General features: G+C 46.6%; 8 protein-coding genes across 8 annotated transcripts; 2 read left to right on the top strand and 6 right to left on the bottom strand.

Annotated features, from left to right (window-relative positions):
- Window positions 1-285: 285 nt before the first annotated feature.
- Window positions 286-2660, bottom strand: UA08_05301 (hypothetical protein; the record flags this gene model as incomplete). Its single annotated transcript, XM_020267608.1, has 8 exons — window positions 286-396; window positions 474-1084; window positions 1149-1256; window positions 1376-1718; window positions 1784-1819; window positions 1884-1896; window positions 1955-2294; window positions 2369-2660. 8 exons carry the CDS (start codon window positions 2658-2660, stop codon window positions 286-288), a joined length of 1854 nt encoding a protein of 617 aa, XP_020119563.1.
- Window positions 2661-3373: 713 nt separating this feature from the next.
- On the bottom strand, window positions 3374-6070 carry UA08_05300 (hypothetical protein; the record flags this gene model as incomplete). The annotated part of the gene is made up of 4 exons (XM_020267607.1): window positions 3374-4893; window positions 4966-5509; window positions 5568-5713; window positions 5776-6070. 4 exons carry the CDS (start codon window positions 6068-6070, stop codon window positions 3374-3376), a joined length of 2505 nt encoding a protein of 834 aa, XP_020119560.1.
- A 1712-nt stretch (window positions 6071-7782) lies between these two features.
- UA08_05299 (Mitochondrial protein import protein mas5) lies at window positions 7783-9240 on the bottom strand (the record flags this gene model as incomplete). The annotated part of the gene is made up of 4 exons (XM_020267606.1): window positions 7783-8090; window positions 8177-8998; window positions 9073-9142; window positions 9205-9240. The coding sequence occupies 4 exons, from the start codon at window positions 9238-9240 to the stop codon at window positions 7783-7785; spliced, it is 1236 nt and encodes a 411-aa protein (XP_020119561.1).
- Window positions 9241-10245: 1005 nt separating this feature from the next.
- Window positions 10246-10833, top strand: UA08_05298 (Cytosine deaminase; the record flags this gene model as incomplete). The annotated part of the gene is made up of 3 exons (XM_020267605.1): window positions 10246-10404; window positions 10469-10734; window positions 10812-10833. 3 exons carry the CDS (start codon window positions 10246-10248, stop codon window positions 10831-10833), a joined length of 447 nt encoding a protein of 148 aa, XP_020119558.1.
- A 697-nt stretch (window positions 10834-11530) lies between these two features.
- Window positions 11531-11979, bottom strand: UA08_05297 (hypothetical protein; the record flags this gene model as incomplete). Its single annotated transcript, XM_020267604.1, has 2 exons — window positions 11531-11682; window positions 11850-11979. 2 exons carry the CDS (start codon window positions 11977-11979, stop codon window positions 11531-11533), a joined length of 282 nt encoding a protein of 93 aa, XP_020119559.1.
- Window positions 11980-12300: 321 nt separating this feature from the next.
- Window positions 12301-15561, bottom strand: UA08_05296 (hypothetical protein; the record flags this gene model as incomplete). Its single annotated transcript, XM_020267603.1, has 6 exons — window positions 12301-12371; window positions 12445-13368; window positions 13424-13465; window positions 14028-14377; window positions 14439-15104; window positions 15161-15561. The coding sequence occupies 6 exons, from the start codon at window positions 15559-15561 to the stop codon at window positions 12301-12303; spliced, it is 2454 nt and encodes an 817-aa protein (XP_020119824.1).
- Window positions 15562-15992: 431 nt separating this feature from the next.
- UA08_05295 (60S acidic ribosomal protein P0) lies at window positions 15993-17146 on the top strand (the record flags this gene model as incomplete). The annotated part of the gene is made up of 4 exons (XM_020267601.1): window positions 15993-16166; window positions 16237-16306; window positions 16388-17062; window positions 17124-17146. 4 exons carry the CDS (start codon window positions 15993-15995, stop codon window positions 17144-17146), a joined length of 942 nt encoding a protein of 313 aa, XP_020119823.1.
- A 655-nt stretch (window positions 17147-17801) lies between these two features.
- Window positions 17802-20521, bottom strand: UA08_05294 (hypothetical protein; the record flags this gene model as incomplete). Its single annotated transcript, XM_020267600.1, has 5 exons — window positions 17802-18563; window positions 18627-19432; window positions 19462-19496; window positions 19552-20425; window positions 20479-20521. 5 exons carry the CDS (start codon window positions 20519-20521, stop codon window positions 17802-17804), a joined length of 2520 nt encoding a protein of 839 aa, XP_020119822.1.
- Window positions 20522-21115: the final 594 nt, after the last annotated feature.

The following is a 21115-nucleotide window of genomic DNA, read 5'->3' as shown; positions in this document are numbered from 1 at the left end:
TCTTTCATGTCTTCCTGTTGGATGAGAGGATGGCGGTCAAGACTTTAGATTAATGTTTGTGTATATATGATTCGATGGAAAGATATGTTACTGTCGTTAATTTATGCTTAATAAGGTGTAAAATAACTCACCTTAATGGGCATCAAGGTTATTGATCTCTAGTCACAATAGAAGTAGAACACAAACGTATTAATATACTAATTACACACGAAGCAAATGGAAGTTGTTGGAAACGATTAAAAAAGAAGAGTCGAAGCGAATACATGTAGTAGGATGAAAGATCATCTACCTTGGTAGAAGCTCAATATCAGACGCCCCCGATGCTCTTTGAGTGTGCTGCAACTTCTCCTGCGTCGCAAGTGGCTTTGATATACGCTTGTACGAGTCGAGATTTCCCTAAATAGGTAATGAAAAAAAAAAAAAGTCAATATATTGACTGATGAGCCGTTGAAATAGAGGAAAGAGAAACCAACCCTTAGAATAGCATATAAATATGGAACATAGATAACCTCACTCGTTCCCGGTGGGAGTTGTTCTATCTTCCTCTTTGGCTTAATCCAAACATTGCCTAGAAACAAGCTGGCCACCAGACTGATGCCCATGATGGGCAAAATGGCGATGAATGCCCACATAGCAGCATTCTTCCCAGTGGTGCGGACAATCTGTTGAATATTCTCCGGTAAACTGCTTATACTATCGAGACTGCTCGTATCATGAACATTGATGCTGCTCAGTCCGCTGTTGCTGCTACTGTCGTCAAAAGCGAACTTATTATTGAATACGGAACCCATAATTGTCAATGCCAATGTCCCACCAAACGGCTGCGCAAATCGCATGAGAGACATGGCCGGTGCAATATTTTTGGGCCAGATGCCTGCTACGTGCAGCGTCATGGGCATAAATCGACAGGCCGTGCCGGCTCCAGCGAGGACCATGACGCCTTTGATAACGCTGTTGTTTCCGGAGTGCATTGCCCAAGTGAGGACTGCGAGGCCGACTGTTTCCTGAATCGTGCCTGCGAGCAAGGTAAAGAATGTCTGCGCTGGCCATGCGTTGCACATGAACATGGCGATATATGCGCCGGCTAGTTGAAAGTAAATGGTTAGATCTCTTCTTGTACCAAGGGGGATATGCAGATGGATACCAACCTCCCATTCCAGGAATATAATATAGAAGATTAACACCGGACTGGGACGCAGAGTAACCTTCAGCCACAATGAAGTAGACACTGATGTAATAGAACACAGCATACATGGCTGGCGGAGGTATTTTAGTAGAAAATCCAATAATGTGAGTTAAAAGCAAATCCACTCACCAGCGCCAGCCGAAAAGTTAAGAAGCGCAAGAAGCCCAGTATCCAATCTCGAAAACATACCAAAAGGAACCATGGCGACCTGTCTGGGGAAAGCATTCGACAACAAATTCCCCGGTTCAAGAAGATATTCATACACAAAAAACAGCACAAAACAAACTCCCCCGACGATGATAGGCGCGAGCACTGCGGCCGATGTCCATGAATATGTGGATCCGCCCCATGTCGTGCCTAGGATTATGAGTCCGATGCCGAATATGAAGAGCACGCTGCCGCCGAGGTCGATTGTTGCTAGACCCTGAGCGAACGTTGACCAAGACCATTTGGCGCCGCGTTTGAGATGGGTTCCTTCTACGAGCTCATCGTAGAGGAGGAAGTAGATGATGAAATGAGAGACAAAGGCAATCTACCCATATTGTTAGTTTATAATCGAGGTACAGGACACAGCAGAGCGATAATAAAAATACTCACCGGAATCGAAATCACGAAGACATATCTCCAGCTAGCCTGTCAAGATAAATTAATATTAGCAAGCATTGCTTGGCTGACGATAGTATATGCCAGATCTCACATTTGTCAAATACCTAATAGCTTCGTTAGTCAATTGCTCAATATCGATGCTCACAGAATGAGGGGACAAACCCCCCAACAACAGGCCCAACCGAATAACTAATGCCCGCCACCAAGGTGAAAACCGTATTATTCTTCGCATTTTCTTCCAGCGAGACCTTGTCGGCAAGCACAATAACAATAATATTCATAATTCCCGCTGCGCTTGTTCCCTGTAGAGCTCGTCCGAGCAGAAGCATTCCCCATGTCTGCGCGGCAGCAGCTAATGTGCTCCCAACAACCATCAGTCCCATTGACAATTGCAGGGCCGCATGACGACCGAATACGTCAGCTAGCTGGCCGAAGGTCGGGATGAATGTGGTAGATGTCAATGTGTAGGCGGTCACGATCCAGTCTAGTTGGTCGAGTTTATCTAATTGACAAGCACACATATGTGTCAGTAGACAGGTTTAAGATATGATTAGAAAGCTAATAGAGCCAACGCACCAAAATACGAAGCAATAAACGGCGTCGACGAAGCCACAATCGTCAAATCCAGCGACGCAAGAGTAAAAGGTAGCAGCAGACCGGCCATCAATTTTAGTCGGTAGATGAGAGCATGACGTTTTTCCTGTTTACAAAATTGACATTCTGTAGTTTCAGCAGTAGTAATTTCAGAGCCTTGCTGTTGCTGAAGATGAGGACATGACTGCTTTTTCTCCTCATTTTCCCGAGTAATTGTCTCCGGGGGTAGTTGACGATGTGTTTGATCATACTTCTTTTTGAGGAATCTGATCATGTTGACTGGATCTAAAACTGATAGTTGAACAGTAATAATATCCAGAACTAAGCGGTTTCTGATATTGAGAAAATAGTATGGAGAAAATTGACATTCACTCCAGCTATTTCTACGAACACACGACTTAACATGACAATATTTATAAAACATTCTCATTCATGGAAAGGTTCTGCCTAAACCCTATAGTAATACTATCAAAGGAGAAGAAGACTACGTCGAATATCATATTTGCCCTGATGTCTTTCGTTGGTCATCGTTCAAACAAAGTTAGGGTTAGATCCGCTTCAAGAGTGGGCCTTCGCGATCTCCTACTAGATATGGTTTAGCGGTATGCCTTGAAGGTAGTGAGGCACACTCTCGTTTCTCCTAGTTGACCATGAACAGCCACCTCTACTCTTTCGGGACCATGGCTTGGTTGCATCTAGTGATAGTTGGCGGCTACTAGCTTAAAGCATGGGTTATTCGCGCTTTCGCGTTGTAGGCCTTTCCTATCAGAAGATCGGATTGAGGCTAGGCAGAAAGATTGTTAAGTTTTATGTATTCATTCAGTTCTTCCAAAATTGTCTGTACATGAAGATCTAAGTAACCCAAAATAATTTCAAGAAAAGCCAACGCATGCGAACAATCATTTCGCGGGTATGCTATGAACGACGGAAAAAAAGTCCAAAGAAAAGAAGGACAGGCTAGTTGAGTATAACACAACATCAAACCTCTCATGGCTCGATGAGTTTAAGGGCACCACTGCTTTCCTCGATATTGAAAATGGCGCTCTGCACTGCACTAGTCACGTCAATATGGAAAAATGGACGGCCGATACCGGACACCAAGGCAATATTGTTTTGACGCTTGGATACGGTGGCAGTGCTAATTTGTTTGATATAATCATCCCCGTCATTGCTACTATTTTCAGTCTCATTGCGCTCTCGCTCTGTGGTATATGTGGACCCGCCCTGTTCGAGGTCTGTTTTCTGGTGATGACTGAGACGCTCGCGTTCAGCAGTCGCAGCTGCAGAATTGCTACCGCCAAGCTCAGCGACACTGAAAATAGGCTTCCAGCGTTTGAAACCATTATTCGGTGCAGGAGTTGGATATCCAAACCCGGCAGATGTAAGCGCTCGCTTGGTCCATCGGTTATTAATGTTGGTGAAATGCCATTGTACCGGCTCAGGTGAGGCATATAGATCCAGTTGATTGCGCACGTCAATCAAATTTTGGATAGATGTCACATCCACATAATGCACAGAGGAAAAGTCTAAAATGATGGCGCGAAGGGTAGGCAAGTGGCTGCGGTCTGGCTCAGACTGTCCTCGTCGAGGACCGGGATCGTTCCAAGGACGCTCGCCCGGGTTCCCATATACGTGCGGATTTGTGCGTCGTGTTTCTTTAAATATTGTTGCTACGAGACCGTCAGTCTCGTTGTTAGCATTCGGGTAGACATATCCATCTGAAAAGCGATAGATGAAGACTCCTGGGTAAGGGTGTTGGACAGAAATCAGCGGATTGGAGCCATCACGATGTGTAACAGGCAGGTAGATGTTGCGGAATGTGTCATTTTGGTCATTATCCTCGTTGAGCGTCCGCTCGGGTACAGGACCCGGTTGTCCGTATTTGCCTTCATCGTCAATCAAATGGTCACCGATGACCGAATGCACTCTGACTTTGCCCAAGAACTCCCCTTGTGACTTGACAAGGCGCCACAGTAGCAAGAACATGGAAACACACATGGTAGTATAAACACCATCCTCAATGCTAGCAAAGACGGTGACCAAAACTCCAGCAAAGAAAATAAATACCTCAAATGGAGAAACAAGCCAGAATTGGTAGACTACATTCGGGGGAGTAATCAAGTCTCCGACGGCATGGATGATAACAGCCGAGAGAGAAGCCTGTGGAATGTACCAGAAAAGCGGAGGAAGAGCATATATAGCAAGCAAAACCACAACCGCAGTGATGAGACCAGCAATCGGTGTACGGACACCGGCTTTGGATTTGATGGCAGTCCGAGAAAAAGAGCCAGTAGCAGGGTAGGCACCAAGAAGGGGACCAAGCAGATTGCTAACACCAATAGCAACCAATTCCTGGGAAGGGTCGATTTTGTAGTTGTTCACACGACCGAACGATTTTGAAATGGAAATATGCTCGATCAACATGACAATGATTGCAGCGGGCAATTGACTGGCAAATGCTTTTATGATTCCCGTGTCGATCCTAGGAGCACCGGCATCTTGAAAACCTGGAACACATAAAGATTGATCAGTTAACAGGGTGTTCAATTTCGCCAAGGACGGGCAGCTTTAAAACTTACCACGAGGAACGGTGCCAATGACTTTGAATGCAGGGTTATCACGGCGATGTATGTTGGTTGCAGCGCTAACCATAGTGTAAAACAGAATCACAAAAGCCGTGCGCAGTGTCGCGATGAAAAAGAAGAGCTTGGCTTTGTCTGGGCGCTTCCTTGCGGCGTAGTTGCATGCATAGCGGATACCATACAACATGACGAGCCCCGTAAGCCCTAGAGCAGCATCCAATTTGCTACTGGGAAGGTGTTTCAGTGACAAAATAAGAACCTTGTAGGTGGCGCCTCTTGTGCTGAACTTGGCGCTTTCGCCCATCAAGTTTTTTATTTGGCCAACTATGATGTTCAAGGCGGAACCCGTCATGTAAGCGGTAATTGCAGTCAAGGGGATGAATTCTACAAGCCAACCCCATCTGATGAGCCCGATGAAGGTGATGATTGCGCCGGATATGACAGCCAATGCTGAAGCAATGACATGACCAGGCAGGTCAGGGTGGGCTTTTTGCACCTCGATGATGATATTCCCGGTAAGAGTCGACATGACAGCAACAGGCTAGTGGAGGGAATATGTTAGTGGAATCCGTTGATATCGTCGTAGGGTACTCTCTTACACCAATGGTTATGTCCTTTGATGTCGCAAAGAACCAATAGATTAAGACACCCATAAACGAGGTGTACAGTCCATATTCGACGGGCAAATCAGCCAGTTGAGCATATGACATTCCCTGAGGAACGACGACAGCGCCGACAGTGATACCTGAGCGAAAGAGCATGAGCTTTGACGGATCATTTTCTCGCATCAATTGAAAAGAGGCTTACCAGCCACTAGATCTCCGATGAGCCACTGCACGTTGTATCGTGTGATCCACCTGAGGAAAGGAAACAGGTTATAGAAGTATAGACCAACATCACGACTAGTTGGAATTAGGTCTTCAACCCACTCCCTAGCAGTCGGCTCTGGCTCGACGTAGTTCTCAGCAGTGCCGGAAGAGAATACGGATTCTCCTCGTGTAACGGGTTCAGCCAGTGAGCCCAGAGGATCTCGATAGGGAAGTTTGATGCCGAGCCCCTTGGCCAGGAGATGGCCATATTTGGTGCTTGCCTTGGTCGACATTATTATGGCAGCGTATAGATAGGTAGGATCTCAAACAAGAGTCGTCCAAGGGGGTCTGGATCTAGTTCTGATGGATGAATGGTATATATATCCCCAGATGTGCAAGGCCCGGCGGTTGCAACAGGAAGATATCAAGAAAGTCCCTCGAGCCAGGCTATTCTGTCATCGCGTGAAGCTGGATGAGGAAGTGGTAGATGGCAAGTCAACGGCTCCCAGGGATAGGAAATGCGAGGCTATTTCAACCCGCCTCTTCTCGACAACAAGATCACAATCAGACAAAGGAATACCTTGTAATTTCTGGACTTCCGCAGAAGACGCGGGCGATGTCGTGATCGAGGCTAAACTAGGACGCCGAATCCAGAAGGTAGCTTCCACGAGCTTTGCTGGTACGTAATATTGTGAACGAAATACGAGTCCCTAGCAGGCCCGGTCAAAGCGTATATAGATTGGTTATATGATCTATGGCATAGAGGAAGGAGAGAGACGCAGAAGAAGAGAGAAGCCGCCAGGGCCAGGAAGGCCTGGCAGCTCCACGTGAGTACGTACTACATCATCCAGCAAAAATACGTAAAAACGATGCTGGAAAGCAAAGAATGAAGCCAAGCCTGCAGAGAATCGCCGGCTACGGCCCCACCGGCCGTCTGTTTATTGGTTGCTGCAGATGGCGTGATCGACTCCACCGATGATGGAAGTTGCTGGCGTAAGCTCAAAAACGCATAAATACGGGATCGCTTCCTGATTCGTGCGTTTTGTGCGTTCCCAAGGGGCTATTATATTTTATGCCGTATTTGCGATACGGTATTTGGTCGATGGGCAATCTGCAGGAGCTATTGCGTGATGCACTAGGGCTGTCAAAGCGTATTTTTAAACACCCAAAGCGGCAAAAAGGTGCTTATGCCTCGAGCAGGGGTCAATGCCCAAGGCCCACAGGAAGCGTGTTGATTATCTGATACAGGATATCACGTGCATTTGATATGCGAGATGCCGCCTACAAAGCAGTCTGTTATAGCCAGTTAACCAACTATAACTAGTTCATTATGGACTGGACCTTCCAAAGCCATGCATTCTAAAATAGGGAAAAGGAAAACAGAATGCAAAACGCCATGAGACTAGTGGTAGTGCAAAGGTAAATAAATAGGGGAGGGAAAAACAGAGCATCAGCACACACAAAAGGAAATCCGTGACCAGCATCATTCAAACGTAGCAGAGACCTAAGGCATGAACAGAATCTCTCAAGAAAATAAATCATCAAAGTAAAGCAAGCAAGCAAGCACCACTAGTAAAAGCTTGTAAAGGTCATTCCCCCTTTCCCGCCTTTCTTTCCCCAAAGACTGACCATATCTTCGAATGCTTGAAGCCAGAGCAAAAGGGCAAAAGCCTTTTCGAAATCCAAAGAGTAGCTACTTGGTTGGAAACCGCGCCACCCGCACACCATACCTAGGTAATTGACCCTTTTTAACGACGATGCAGCAAGAACAAACGCCTCGTGTGACAAGACTCGAAAATTATCGCGTGAACCAAGCCCAGGGACTCAGATACCATAGCGCGGAGTTTCATGTTTAGTTTCTTTTTCTTTTTCTTTTTCTTTTCTCCCCCCTCAGCCTCGACATAAGCCGACGTATGCAGAACAAATTTGGACGCGGTTTAGATCACGCTGGTGAAAGGTGGGGGCGGAAAAGAACTGTCTTCCTTGCTTTTGCTTTCTTATTTCTTTACTGGGATGCACACTGCACGCGCTCTGCACCTGGAGGAACACCATCTTCATCTTCGTCTTCGTAAGCAGCTCCTTGTGCTCGTGCACTTTGGGCGGGATCGACTTCTTCCAGATCAAAGTCCTCGACCATCGAATCGGCTGGAGGCTGGACTTGTTGTGCGCGTTCAGGCAAGACCTGCTCGAGCAGCTGGAGGTTCTTCAAATCGGATGCCTGAGGGAACTTGACATCGAACTGGATGTACAAGTTACCAAAGTCGTGATGACGGAACGAGGGCATACCCTGGCCCTTGATCACCTTGATAGCACCTGCGCAGTAAAAGAATACGAGTTAGTTCCATGTCAAAACATGGGAGAGAATAACAGACGGAGACAGAGAGAAAAAGAAAACATACCGGGTGTGATAGGCTCGCCCGGTGCGATGTTAACTGAAAGCCACCTATCGTCCAAATGTTCAATATTGATTGTGCCACCAGCCAAAGCAGTAAGAAGATCGATTTCGGCGTGGTAAAAAAGATCGTCGTCTTTGCGCTGGAATCGCGGGTGAGGCTTCTGTTCGATCTCGAAAACAACGTCTCCGGGCAAAACATTAGGCATTTGGTCACCTTCGCCTCGGAATTCGATCCTGTGGCCATTCTTGACACCCTTGTCGACATGCACATGCAGCACCTTGCGCTCAACAATGGTCTTCTTGCCATTGCACTTCTTGCAGCGGTCCTTTTCACGCAGGATCTCACCTTCACCCTGGCAGTCGGGACAGACGGTCTGGAATCGCTGAATCATAGGGCCCATCTGGCGCATCATAGTCTTCATACCCGAGCCATTGCAGCCAGTACATTGACGAACGGCACCTTCCTTTCCGCCACGCCCATCACATCCGGGGCAAATAACCGACTTCTGAAGAGCGAGCTTGGACACCTTTCCTCGGTAGATATCCTCAAGACTGACTTTATGAACGTGATTAATGGTTCTAGCCTTCTTGGGGCCCGTGTCACGCATGCCACCACCGAACATGCCACCGAATGCACCACCACCGCCGCCAAAGAATTGGGCGAACAGGTCTTCAGCGTTCATGCCGGCACCACCGGCACCACCTTCCAAGCCTTCTTCACCATATTGATCGTAAATTTGGCGTTTCTGTGAGTCGGAGAGAATCTCATATGCGTGCGAGAGTTCCTTGAACTTATCAGCGGCCTCGGGATTAGACGCATTTTTATCTATAGATTCGTGCTTGATTAGCATTTTTCTCCGGCCAGGTTTCAAAAAGTAACGCGAATGAGTATATACATACCGGGATGGTATTTCAAAGCACCCTTCTTGTATGCGGTTTTCAACTGGGCCTCAGTGGCCGTCGGGGCAACCTATATCCAAATCAACCGGCCGGTCTTTAAATAATAGTATTCATTCACGCAAATGAACATACCCCGAGAATATCGTAGAACTTGGTATCTTTCACCATGATTGCGATCTTTTCACTTGCGCTAATATAATGATATTAATTATAACAACAACGATAACCAGTCAGTCGGTCAGCGGGTAACAAGCGTGGGACGGGCTGGAAACAGCGGAAAGACTCGGTTCGATGAAAATGGCGACCGAACGACGAGAAACACGTTGGATTTGAAGTTGGTTGTCAAACAGTCGAGGGAATATGATAGCCGCTAGGGGAATAGAAGCTCGGAGTTGATTAAACAAGGCCTTTTTTTTCAGTCTTCGTGAGAAAAATGCCAAGGCCTTGTCGCAGATCGTACCGCCTTCAGGGGATTTTCCAGGACAGAAGTAGCGTCGACGAATTTGATTGATGTCGAGAAATGAGCAAAGAAGGGAAGTAAGAGAGGAGAGAGTGACGACAGAAGCAACAGAAAGAAAGAGAAGTAAAGCCCGTTCTCTAGAACCTGAAGCAGTCCGCAAGTCTGATAGCGACTGAGCACCCAACGGGGCTTAGCGCGGTTCCAGGCAAATTCCGAGAAATTCGACGGGTTTCGATGGGGCTGGCCTTTCTTCCACAGCCTTCTTCAGCGCTTTTTGCCACGGGCTGACCAATTATTTCCCCTTATTTCTGAAATCCTTTCTGTTCAAAGAAAAAAAAAAATTCATACCATGGCAAATCACGTGCTAGGAACAGCCTCAGTTGTGGCGGTGGCTCGGAATGTGCTTATCGATAAGAGAATAGATACGAGTTCGGAGTGCCCCTCCTCCCTCCTTGTTGAATCAACAGCAAACGAGAGGGAAAAGCAGTAAGCTAAAGCCCATGGGAGATGAAAAAACTTACTTCGTAGTCTATCAATCCTCTTCGAGTTCAAGATTATACATATATTGTATAGTGAGGAAAAGTGAGAAGCAAAGGGGAGAGGCCCGCGCCCATTCTTTATCGCCGGTGGGTTTTCCATGGGTTGATAAAAACTTCTCTTTTCTCTCCAGTCCTTCCGTACACGGTTCATAACCATAAACACTACCTATCACAATGGAGTCTGACCCGGGATTCATTGCTGCCGTCGAAGAGGCCCGCCAGGGACAGGTTGAAGGCGGCGTCCCTATTGGCGCATGTCTGGTATCAAAGGATGGAAAGATCCTGGGACGCGGCCACAACATGCGATTCCAAAAAGGAAGTGCTACGTTACATGTAAGCGAGAACTTCAGATGCAATTTAAGATGGAAATATCATTTTAATCGAATTCTATCCGAAGGGCGAAATCTCTGCTCTCGAAAACTCAGGTCGTCTCCCAGCCTCTGCTTACGAAGGTGCTACGATGTACACCACTTTGTCACCATGTGACATGTGCAGCGGCGCTTGTATACTATACAAGGTCAAGCGGGTTGTAGTTGGCGAAAACAAGAATTTCATGGGAAATGAACAATATTTGCAAAGTCGTGGCATTGAGGTCGTCGTTCTGCAAAATGAAGAATGCATTCGTTTGATGAAAAACTTCATTCATGACAAGCCCGAATTATGGTGCGTTTGAACTCTAATGCGCAACTCTGAGTTTCCCTCTCTAACTTTCTCTCTAACCCTTGATTTGAATTCAATAGGAATGAGGATATCGCCGTTTAAGACTCAATGAACATTTGATCCAGAGAGAAATGCCCACTTCTATTTGCTTAGTACTCTGTCATCCATATCACGCTTGCTAGCTGCTGGTCGCCCATTCAGTCAGCCTTTTTAAGACACCCACTGGCAGGTTGACAGTGCTCACAGCCGATACGTAGAATTACTTGGTGGTCGTCCTTGTCGTAGCTGGACTCGTCTGGAAAGCCGGCTGTTTATGTGCCCTCATCTTTGCGACCTGCAGCATTGATCTCGGTCTTGATAACAATGGCGTTCTGGCGAGCTTGGCTTTTTGATCTTAAACTATATCAGCATCTATTCACTTTCATACTGTATCCCTACTGTAATATCATCATCTTCAACGAAAAACTCAATATCTCTATTTGTATTCACCATCTGACGTATTCCGATCTGGAAATGCAAGTCGGTGGTCACCCTGACCCGTATATCTGTGCCAGGACTATCGCAATTAGCCTCAGCGTAGCCGATTGTCACGTTCTGCTTGCCACGGAAGGAATATCATTGTTTGATGAAATCAAGGAATGCATCCAATTTCCATAACTTGATACTGAATCGTTGTTTGTTGCTACTGATGCCCGCGATCATACATCCTCCTAGGAAGAAGTGAAGGGTTGTCTTTTGACATGCACGATATTTTCTGTGTGAAATTGATCATGTGACCTTATTTCTATTAGTTATGTTTCTAAGATGGGAGCGTGATAATCTCCCCATATTTACCATCACCACCACCGCCGCCACCTTCGTCGCTTCGTTCCCTTGTCGTGGATATTGATAACTGGGAACTGGCCTTTCTCTTATCGGCGTAAAATTTAGACGTCATCCTCATGGTGAAAACTGCAGTATGACAATTATAAAGCCACTCGGAGTCTTCGAAATTGTAGATTCTTAAAAAACCAATGCCAGGATGTCGATCTCGTAGCTCTAGACATGCTGCCTTCAGACTATGTGAATTTGGTCCTTTTAACCACGGGTTCTTCGAGTCAAAGAGACCCTTCGCGTACATTTGTTCTTAGATCTTTGACGAACACTGTGGTAGTAGTCGTGACAATCGTCGCTATCTGTGATGTTGAACTTGGTTTCCAGCCACTTCAAACAGGGTCCCACTTGGTGCTGTTTTCTGTGATCTGCCATATTGGCTGTGACTTGAGTGTATTAGATGATGCTCTGCAAATTGATACATTTGCTTGCTTTAAGTGATGGTGATGATGAAGTAACGGTGGTGTGGGTGGGCAAATCTTCCAGCTGCCGACAGTCTTAAGAAATTACGGACAGCCACCGGTTTCCTCTTAGGCTGGAGAATTAAGAGTGGAAGGAAGGAATCCAGATCCTTTCGCATGAAAGAGATCATGTGATTCTGCTTTTGTCAACTTGCGAGAACTTGCTCTTCTGTTTTCTCTTTTATGACTTGGGGATGTTCTATATACACAAATGATTCTCTTTTTGTTAAAACGTTCACCGAGATAGCCTATGAATCTCCTCGAAAAAAAACCGAAGATCGTCTGGATTGACAAAGGGGGTTATACCTACTCAGCAATGTTAGAAAAATTTCTGCAGATTCTCTGATATTTGTTGTTCATGCAACGAGCTCACACGTACCATGACCCAAGTTTGCGATCCAACCTTTCTTGCCTCCGCCAAAGCCTTTCACCATATTTTCAACCGTTTTTGTGATAGCAGTATGATCACCGTACAGAATACCAGGGTCAGCATTACCCTGCAGAGTTACGCGGCCGCCAGCAATCTTGAATGCTTCAGCCGGATCATGCAACCAATCCAATCCAACCACGTTATATCCGCTTGTGCAAAGTTCATCGAGTGCATACCAGGCGCCCTTGGCGAAGACAGTCATGGGAACCGGATCCAACTTGAGCTCTTGCAGACGCTTCGGTAGATGATGGGATATATAACGAAGGTAAGGCAATGAGAACTCCTTGAATGTTGCCGGTGACAATTCCCCTGCCCAAGAATCGAATACTTGAACTAGTTGCGCACCGGCAGCGACCTGCAACGCAAGGTATTCGACGCAGAGTTCCGCAATCTTCTGTAACATCGCCTTGCTTTCGTTGGGATACTTGTAAATCCATTTTTTAGATTGAATGAATAGCTTTGTCCCACCACCTTCAACCATATAGCAAAGCAAAGTCCACGGCGCACCACAAAATCCAATGAGAGGGACCCGCCCTTTTAGCTTGAATCTGGTCACAGTAATGGCCTTGTAGACGTAATCCAACTCTTTCTTCACGTCAACCACCTTGTTCAAGATTTTCTCATATTGTCCATCATCCGGGGAAATCAAGGGTTCCGGAAAAGAAGGTCCCTTCTTATCGATCATTTCTACGGTCATACCCATGGCTTGCGGGATAACGAGGATATCCGAGAAGATGATGGCCGCATCGATAAGCCCCTCAAAGCGTTCAATGGGTTGGAGAGTGAGTGTAGATGCAATTTCCGGCGATCGACAGCATTCGAAGAAATCGCGGTTGCCTTTTGCTTCGTGATACTCAGGTAGGTATCGTCCAGCTATTTTCTTCGTGTCAGAAAAAGGTTCAGAAGAAGAAAATCGAGTGTTACATACCTTGTCTCATCACCCATATTGGCGGCCGCTCGACATTTTCACCTGGACGACAAAAACCCTCATTAGGTTCCATATGACTTGATATTAGATCGTAGAGGAATTAAAAAAGGCCATACCTCTCGCGGCCCTCAACAAGAGATCATTCTTCAATGGCTCGAATTGCTCCTGCATCGTCGGCTACAGAGCTGAAACTTGCCAGTCGGAGATTGCTGGAATAGATTGCAGAAAGGAACTAGCTATCACAGAATTTTGGAATAGCAATGTTCCGGGCTCCGGAGAATACGTATCAATGCAACGAGTTATAGGTTCTCAATTGGCCATCGCCGTGAAATTCCGAGGTACGTCGTCGTTGAACTTGAGCGGGGTGATAAGGGCTTGAGCCCTTATCTTACATGATCTCATTTAACTACTACGAAGTAATATGCAGCTAACCACCATTGCGTTCACATTCACAGAGTGATATAGTTGATTACAATGAATAAAATACTCGGTTTCAATTCTATGTGAGTGATTAACTTTGGATAAATCAAGGCCATGCTATAATGTATGACCTAACTATGCATCTCTCTCTTGCGATAGTTGTTTAGGTAATACAACGTCTCACTCAACGACTTCTGAGTCTTTGCCCAGGCGGACTCATCCACGCCTGCAAGGACTTCTTCTGTGCCCTGCGCATTGATGCTGTCTACCACTTGACCTGCTGTAGGCTCAAAGGCCAATTTCCCATCCCTGACCCCCACTCCATAACCTTGAATCAGCATTTGAGCAGCACTGTCGAAATTATTCTTCCAGGCTTTAGTTGAGCCAGGTTCATGGCAGGAATCAACCGAGACGAAGATGGTGCCATTCTCATCGTTGCAAGCCAAGTCCAAGATGTTTCCCGAGGCTTGGAGAGAACTTTGGGCAGTAATCTTTCCGTCATTGGACAGCAAAAAGCTCAAGAGTTCGCGCGACCTATTAAAAATCATTAGAATATAGCCTTTTGCTAATACGGTCTAAACGAAGTTTCACGTACCCATCAAGAGCCACAAAGATAGCAGCAGATGATGTATTTGCAAGTCTAGTCGCCCATATGCCTCTGACAACAGTCTGGTTCTTTCCTTGCTCTGCAGCGATGTTGATTTTATGCAAGAGCTGACCGTTTCTCCAATCCCAAACAAAAAGATAATCGTCCCCACCTCCGGAAACAAGAAGGTGCTGCAAAGTAGCTGGAACACAGAGTTTACTAATAAAAGATTCATGACCCAGACAGTAGGCTTCAACGACGTGTGTTTGAGGCGAACCTCGCGAGACTCGTACTTGCTCATCGCGGTCTGCCGTCAGTATATACCAGTAGGCACTGGAAGATGTGCTCGATGGTAAGCAAGCAACAGTTATATCCGTGAGCATAGAGACGTGTCCAAGAAGCACATCCCTTTTAATGATCGGGCCGGATTTGGTCTTAACGTCGCCCCTCTCCACCTGGCGTAGTTGTTGGCGTAGAGACTCCAAGTTTCTTTTCGAATGCACAACTGAAGTGTTTGCAGTAACTTTAAACTGTTTTTTCGGACGAGACGGTAGTATAAAATCCTCCTCACTACCGAGTAAAGGTATACTGTAGACATCTCCACCTTTATCGGCACAGATGATTGTGTTGCCGTCAAGTGAAAATGTAAGCCCACATGGTTTCCTAGGCGCCGGTCTATTCCTAACTTAGTGTTCGCGTTCTTAAGACCCTGAAGGAAGCGAGACTCTTACCTCGCATTTAATTGCGACAGTACTCCCTCTGAGTTGATATCGAAGACTCGAATATATTTGTCCTCCGCAGTTACAGCAACTACGTGCCGGCCTGTTGGGGACGTAATCAAGATGGGGATGGATGACCAAGCTGTGGTGACAATAGCCTGGTTTTCATCATGATCACCCTTCGCGGTGTCAGCTGGTGAGATCTTCCTTTTCTTCTCTGGCGGTCCATCACTGCCCTCGGCTGGGTCGTTTGCAGCTGCTTCTCCAGAGATACTAGTCTTGCTTTCGGGCCATGTTGAAAGCTTACGACCGTCAGTGGCAGAGAAAGAGTAGAGCTTGGGCCCTGCTGACGCAACAATAACACCACTAGCGTATTGAATGCAATGAAATGGATACTGTGCCTTCAGAGCCATTGCTGTCGGGTAATGATGAGGAGCGCAAATGTATGGAGCGGATGCAGGTTGCGGGCCCAGCTTGCTAGGGAAACAAAACCGACGGTGTTCAGAAGCAAAAATCCTCTTACAAAATTGACAGATTGAATTGGATTGACGGAACATGCAAGTGAAAGAATGAGGGGTTACGATATCAACGAGCTCCAAATATGCTCTTTGAGCTTCGTTTTCTATGACTTCAAATCTTTGCGCGGCCGGCGAGCTTCGGAGGTACGACATGATTGGCTGAGCTGGCGTTGGTGGGTCCGGTTAGCCGAAAGCACCAAAGTTTTGCCAGAAAATTAAGCGCACACATTTCATCCAACGTCAACACTGTCCAAAGAGACATCACCAGATTACGACTTACTTTCCATTTGCCCTTAAACATCCTCTCTTCACGAACATAAGAAGACATGGGGGGCAAATCTACGACCAAGGCCGCTTACTTCGATAAGCTCAAGGGCCTCCTCGACGAGTACAAGACCATCTTCATTGTCGCCGTCGACAATGTCAGCTCTCAGCAGATGCACGAGATTCGTTTGAGTCTCCGTGGTGAGGGTGTTGTCCTCATGGGCAAGAACACCATGGTAAGCCATTAATGCACCATAATTTTCCGTCGATCTCTGTGCCAATTGGTGATTTTTTCTTTCTGTCTAGGTTCGTCGTGCTCTCAAGGGATTCATCGCCGAGAACCCTGAATTCGAGCGTCTCCTGCCTCACGTTAAGGGTTAGTCGATTCCGATGCTGATTGTTATTTTATATCATGTCCGAGTCTTCCCGAAATACTGATTAGAGCATAATTCACTAGGCAACGTTGGTTTCATCTTTACCAACGCTGACATGAAGGGTGTCCGTACCAAGATTCTCTCCAACCGTGTCGCTGCTCCTGCTCGTGCTGGTGCTGTTGCCCCTGCCGATGTCTTCGTTCCTGCTGGTAACACCGGTATGGAACCCGGTAAGACTTCTTTCTTCCAGGCTCTTGGTATCCCAACCAAGATTGCTCGTGGTACCATCGAAATTACCAGCGACCTCAAGCTTGTTGAGGCTGGTGCTAAGGTTGGTGCCTCCGAGGCTACTCTTCTTAACATGTTGAACATCTCTCCCTTCACCTACGGTATGTCCATCACTCAGATCTACGATGATGGCCAGACCTTCGGTGCCGAGGTGTTGGACATTGAGGATGAGCAGCTCCTGAAGGCTCTCAGCTCCGCCATCACCACCATTGCCACCATCTCTTTGGCTACCTCTTACCCCACCTTGGCTTCCGTCATGCACTCTGTCGTCAACAGCTACAAGAACGTCTTGTCTGTTGCCATTGAGACCGAGTACAGCTGGCCTGAGATTGAGGAGCTCAAGGACCGCATTGCCAATCCTGAAGCTTACGCTGCTGCCGCTCCTGTTGCTGCCGCTGCTGCTACTGGTGGCGACGAGCCTGCTGCTGCTGAGGAGAAGGAAGAGGAGGAAGAGGAGAGCGGTGATGAAGGTAAGTCCAATACGCCATACATTACATGATGATATTGGTGGAAACTAATTGATTCTTTTAGGATTCGGTGGTCTGTTCGACTAAATTGTCTGAACCCACCCATTTTTGTTACGGGATACGAATGCAATGTACTTGACATAGATTACATCAATCGAGACTCGTAATAATTTTACGAATGAAATTTCTCACCGAAGGCAGTCGCGCATTCTCGGCAGTTGTTTCAATTGCAAAACAACTTACAGAGCAACCAGCAGATACGTAGAACCAACGTCTACGTCTTATGTACAAGGTTAGTCCTACAAACTTTTCTTTTCAACTATAAATCACTTATTTTGCACACTACATTTCTCTTCTTGGCGGATGATGATACCTTTTTAACCCCAAGCTGTTTGCAACAGCTATGAAGATCAAAAACACGCAACAACCAAAACACTCTAATTTTTTGCTGACGCCCGCAACTCATTCATATTTACATTACACGTGTTTCTTTTTGTGTGAATATCGGCTAATTTGAGAAGTATTTATTCCAGGTTTACACTTGCTCTACATTTGTTCCCGTCATGTCGTAGTTTTGGATCTACTTTGCATTGCTGCAGTTTTCTCGTAGTACCTTGTGCTTTTATATTTTGCTCATGCTGGGTTGGATACGGTGTTTAAAGGTAGTCTTATAGAAGGGATCTTATTGTAGAATGCATATATATTCCTAAATGAAGCATGATTTCTAGATACGTGGTATTATTTACCGAGTAGCATCTTCAGTCGATCGTCCGAATCTGCCACCAAACCCTCCAAGGTCGCGCCGGAAAAACTTCCCAATATTCTTCAGATTCTCATTGAGCTGCGTAGCGGCCGACGCAGAAGTAGCAACGCCGCTTCCCTCAAAACTCTCGCTCGTAACCCGTTGTTGCCCCGATAGTCCTGCACCTGGAGATGTAGGGCCGGAGCCCGTATGAGGATGTCCAGCTGCCGTTGTTACGCCAGAGCCAAGCGGGAACCGTTCCACTCCATCTTTTGCAGCGGATATAATCGCTGAACCGAGCATAGTTGGATCAAAACGGCCAGGTGTGCCTATGGAAGTGGTAGCAGTTGTTCCCAAGTTACTTAGCCCCTGGGAGACAGTGGACGCTGTTCCAGGACCAGAAGCTGACGTGGAAGAGCTTTGAAAGGATGAGAATAGCGGATTGCTTTGCTGTAGATTGGGGGCATGGCGGTCTGACGCTCGGTGCAAGTTGAACAACTCTACAAGTTGATTTTGTTCCTGTTTGGATCGAATACCTTTGATTTCTAGCATTCGACGGAAATTGGCTTCGCTTCGATCCGCGATGTGAAGGAGATAAGCTTGAACTAAAGCTTCAGGTGGCGATGGACGAACTTGCACCGTCTTTAGAAGACAGTCAACCTTTGTGAAACTTGAATTGACTCGCTTAACAAAACCAGCGGGTGCAGGGGAAGGCAGCAATGATGTTAACCCGCTTTTCAATGTGTATAGGTCAAGTAACATCTAGCAAATAGAGTCAGAATGTGCGAAGGAAAACAGCCATCAATTAAAAAGGTTCCACAATACCTGTTCAGCACCGGTCTCAGAAACCGGACGACACGAATAGACAGTGCTAATAAAGGTGTTTGATATAAACTCAACAATGTTATCGGCGAAAGCTCTTGCATACTGCTGCTTGTGAAGAGACAGTAGGATGTCATCCGCCTGTGCTTTGGTCTTGGCAAGTAGTTCTCCAACATATGGGCTTTGATCGCCGACATTCTCCAGTTTGTTCCAGGGGAAATTTCGCATTTCACGCCAGCATGGTTCCAGTTGAACTTCGACTTTACGGACAAGTCCACGAACCGCAGCGCTGGCAATGCCCATGAAAGCGTCAGCCTGGCTTTCAAAATCGACAGTATTCTTCAAATTTTCGTCGATACGTTCTTTGATCTTCTCCTCCAATTGATTACTAGTAGTATAGCAATAGTCCGCTGTGTTCAGAACCAAAATTAGATCCTCGATGGAGGGTACTTTCGATGGCGTTTGGGTCGTTGCTCGTTCGCTGATGTAGTTGAGGAGCACTTGTTGAGCATATTGGTCTAGGTATTTGGCGAATACCTTCGACAATTCAGCTAAACTCCCACTTGTAGAAAGTTTCGCGCACTGCGCAAGTGAATGCCTATAAAATGTGAAGAGTTCCGTGGACGATGAAATGACAAGCTGGGCATGAAACTCTTCATCCTCACGCTTAAGCGGTTGCTGTCGATATTTAGGCAGTAAAGTAGACAGTTGTTTGTCTTGCGCTTCCACCCACAGTCCTAGGTACGGTTCGAAGGCTTCGGATATACTCTGCATGGATATGGGGGAATCCGTGGAAGAAGCGACTGTATCTATGGAAACTCTAGGTGTTTGTGCAAACCTTCGGTCCAGGGAATGTTCGAAATCGAGAGTTTCCTGGAGACAGGAAAGTAAGAGATTGACGTCTATTGTCTGCCCACTCCGTACAGACCTCGATAGAATACCCTTGAAATCATCGCGAGTTGATTCGCAAAACGTGTTCGCCAGTACCTCATTCACTCTCCATGAAGGAGGGAAAATGGATGTATGCTCGTCATCATAAGTTTTTAGCATCCTTCTGAACCAAGAATAGCGACGAGATATATTATCTAAAGACCCGGCCTCCTCATTCCCGCGGAAGACCTGACGATATTCTCGAAGTTGGGTGTTGCAGTACCAAGTTGTCAGTCTCGATCGCGCATTGTCGCCCAAAGCATCCATGACCAGACAGGCTTCCGAGAGCATAACACGTTTCTGGAGTACCTCGCCTTTAGCGAATGTGATCTCGAAGTCCTCACAAACCTGCTCAAGAAGCTCGCGTTGAACATCCGCCACGTTCCTACTTAGAGTTGCTATTTGATCAATCGACCTATATGACTTGAAGTGGGCCATGAGCTGAATGACCGCCTGAAGAAGTTGCGCGCAATCGCGATATTGCCGTGTCTTTGCCAATGCGCGTAGTTGTTCGTAAGCCGTTGTTAGCATTTGTAGACGCTTCAACGCGGTCATAGAGACGGTCAAGTTCTTTTTCGCGTTGTCGAGCTGCTTTATGTCCGCTGTCATATCTGTAATCGACTGCTCCGTCTTCGAGGCACGTTCTCGCACATCGTCTATCTTCTTGAACAGCTCCGACAAGTCCGCCTTAGCGGTCTGGATACGCTGCACGCTTTCCGCATTGGAGGTGACTTGCTCTTCCACAAGTCGTGCGATGTCACTGTCCAGCTCATTTTGGTATCTTCGGAGGGCCTCGGAAGTCTGCGAGACAGCAGAAAGCGTCGAAGGATGGGAGAAGATGCCGTTTAGATGCGCGATGGGGTCATAATCAACTGCCACGGGTGTCAGGCCAAAACAAGAATGAACCGTCTGCAAAACAACCCACCTGCGTCCAAAGGATCTGAAATTGATGTACCGTTGGCGGACATGTGGCTGGCAGTCGTCGTCGCCCGGGGGGTTTTGCGTCGTCAGGATCAATTGATTGTAGCGTGGCTGTAGCTCCGCAAGCCAATTCGTCGTTGCCTTAGTCGTGAGGCATGTGCGGACAGGGCTAGCAGCTGATCGACAACCAGAGTATTATTGATCGTTCGAGACGTTAGGAGCAATGGTGGTTTGAACTGGAGGTCAGTCAGATATCAATTAACTCGTCAAGAAGAGCCAGCGGTACGGAGAGAGCTTCCTGGGGAGTGAACAGCGCGATGTCTTGGCGGCGTCTTAAGCTACTAATGTATGAACGACCAGGCGTAACTATTTTACCATAGAACTACAACTTAACTGGGTTTGAATCAACTAGTTTCACAGGTCAGAATAAACGAATAAAATAGTCAGTCACATCAAATTTTCAAATTCCAGCAAAAACAACATACGCAATAGGTAAGCCTATGCTGGCACCTTGCATATTCTCAATACATTTCAGATCTATGACAAGAATAGAGAAAATAAAACCACCATGCTCCATCAAGCCATGCAAATTTATCATGTTACAAATCAATTTTATACACTTTCATAAAAAAGTAGCGGAG

The sequence above is a fragment of the Talaromyces atroroseus genome (assembly GCF_001907595.1).
Source record: "Talaromyces atroroseus strain IBT 11181 chromosome Unknown scaffold_6, whole genome shotgun sequence".
Classification (NCBI taxonomy): domain Eukaryota; kingdom Fungi; phylum Ascomycota; class Eurotiomycetes; order Eurotiales; family Trichocomaceae; genus Talaromyces; species Talaromyces atroroseus.
This window is presented reverse-complemented; position numbering and strand designations above follow the sequence as displayed.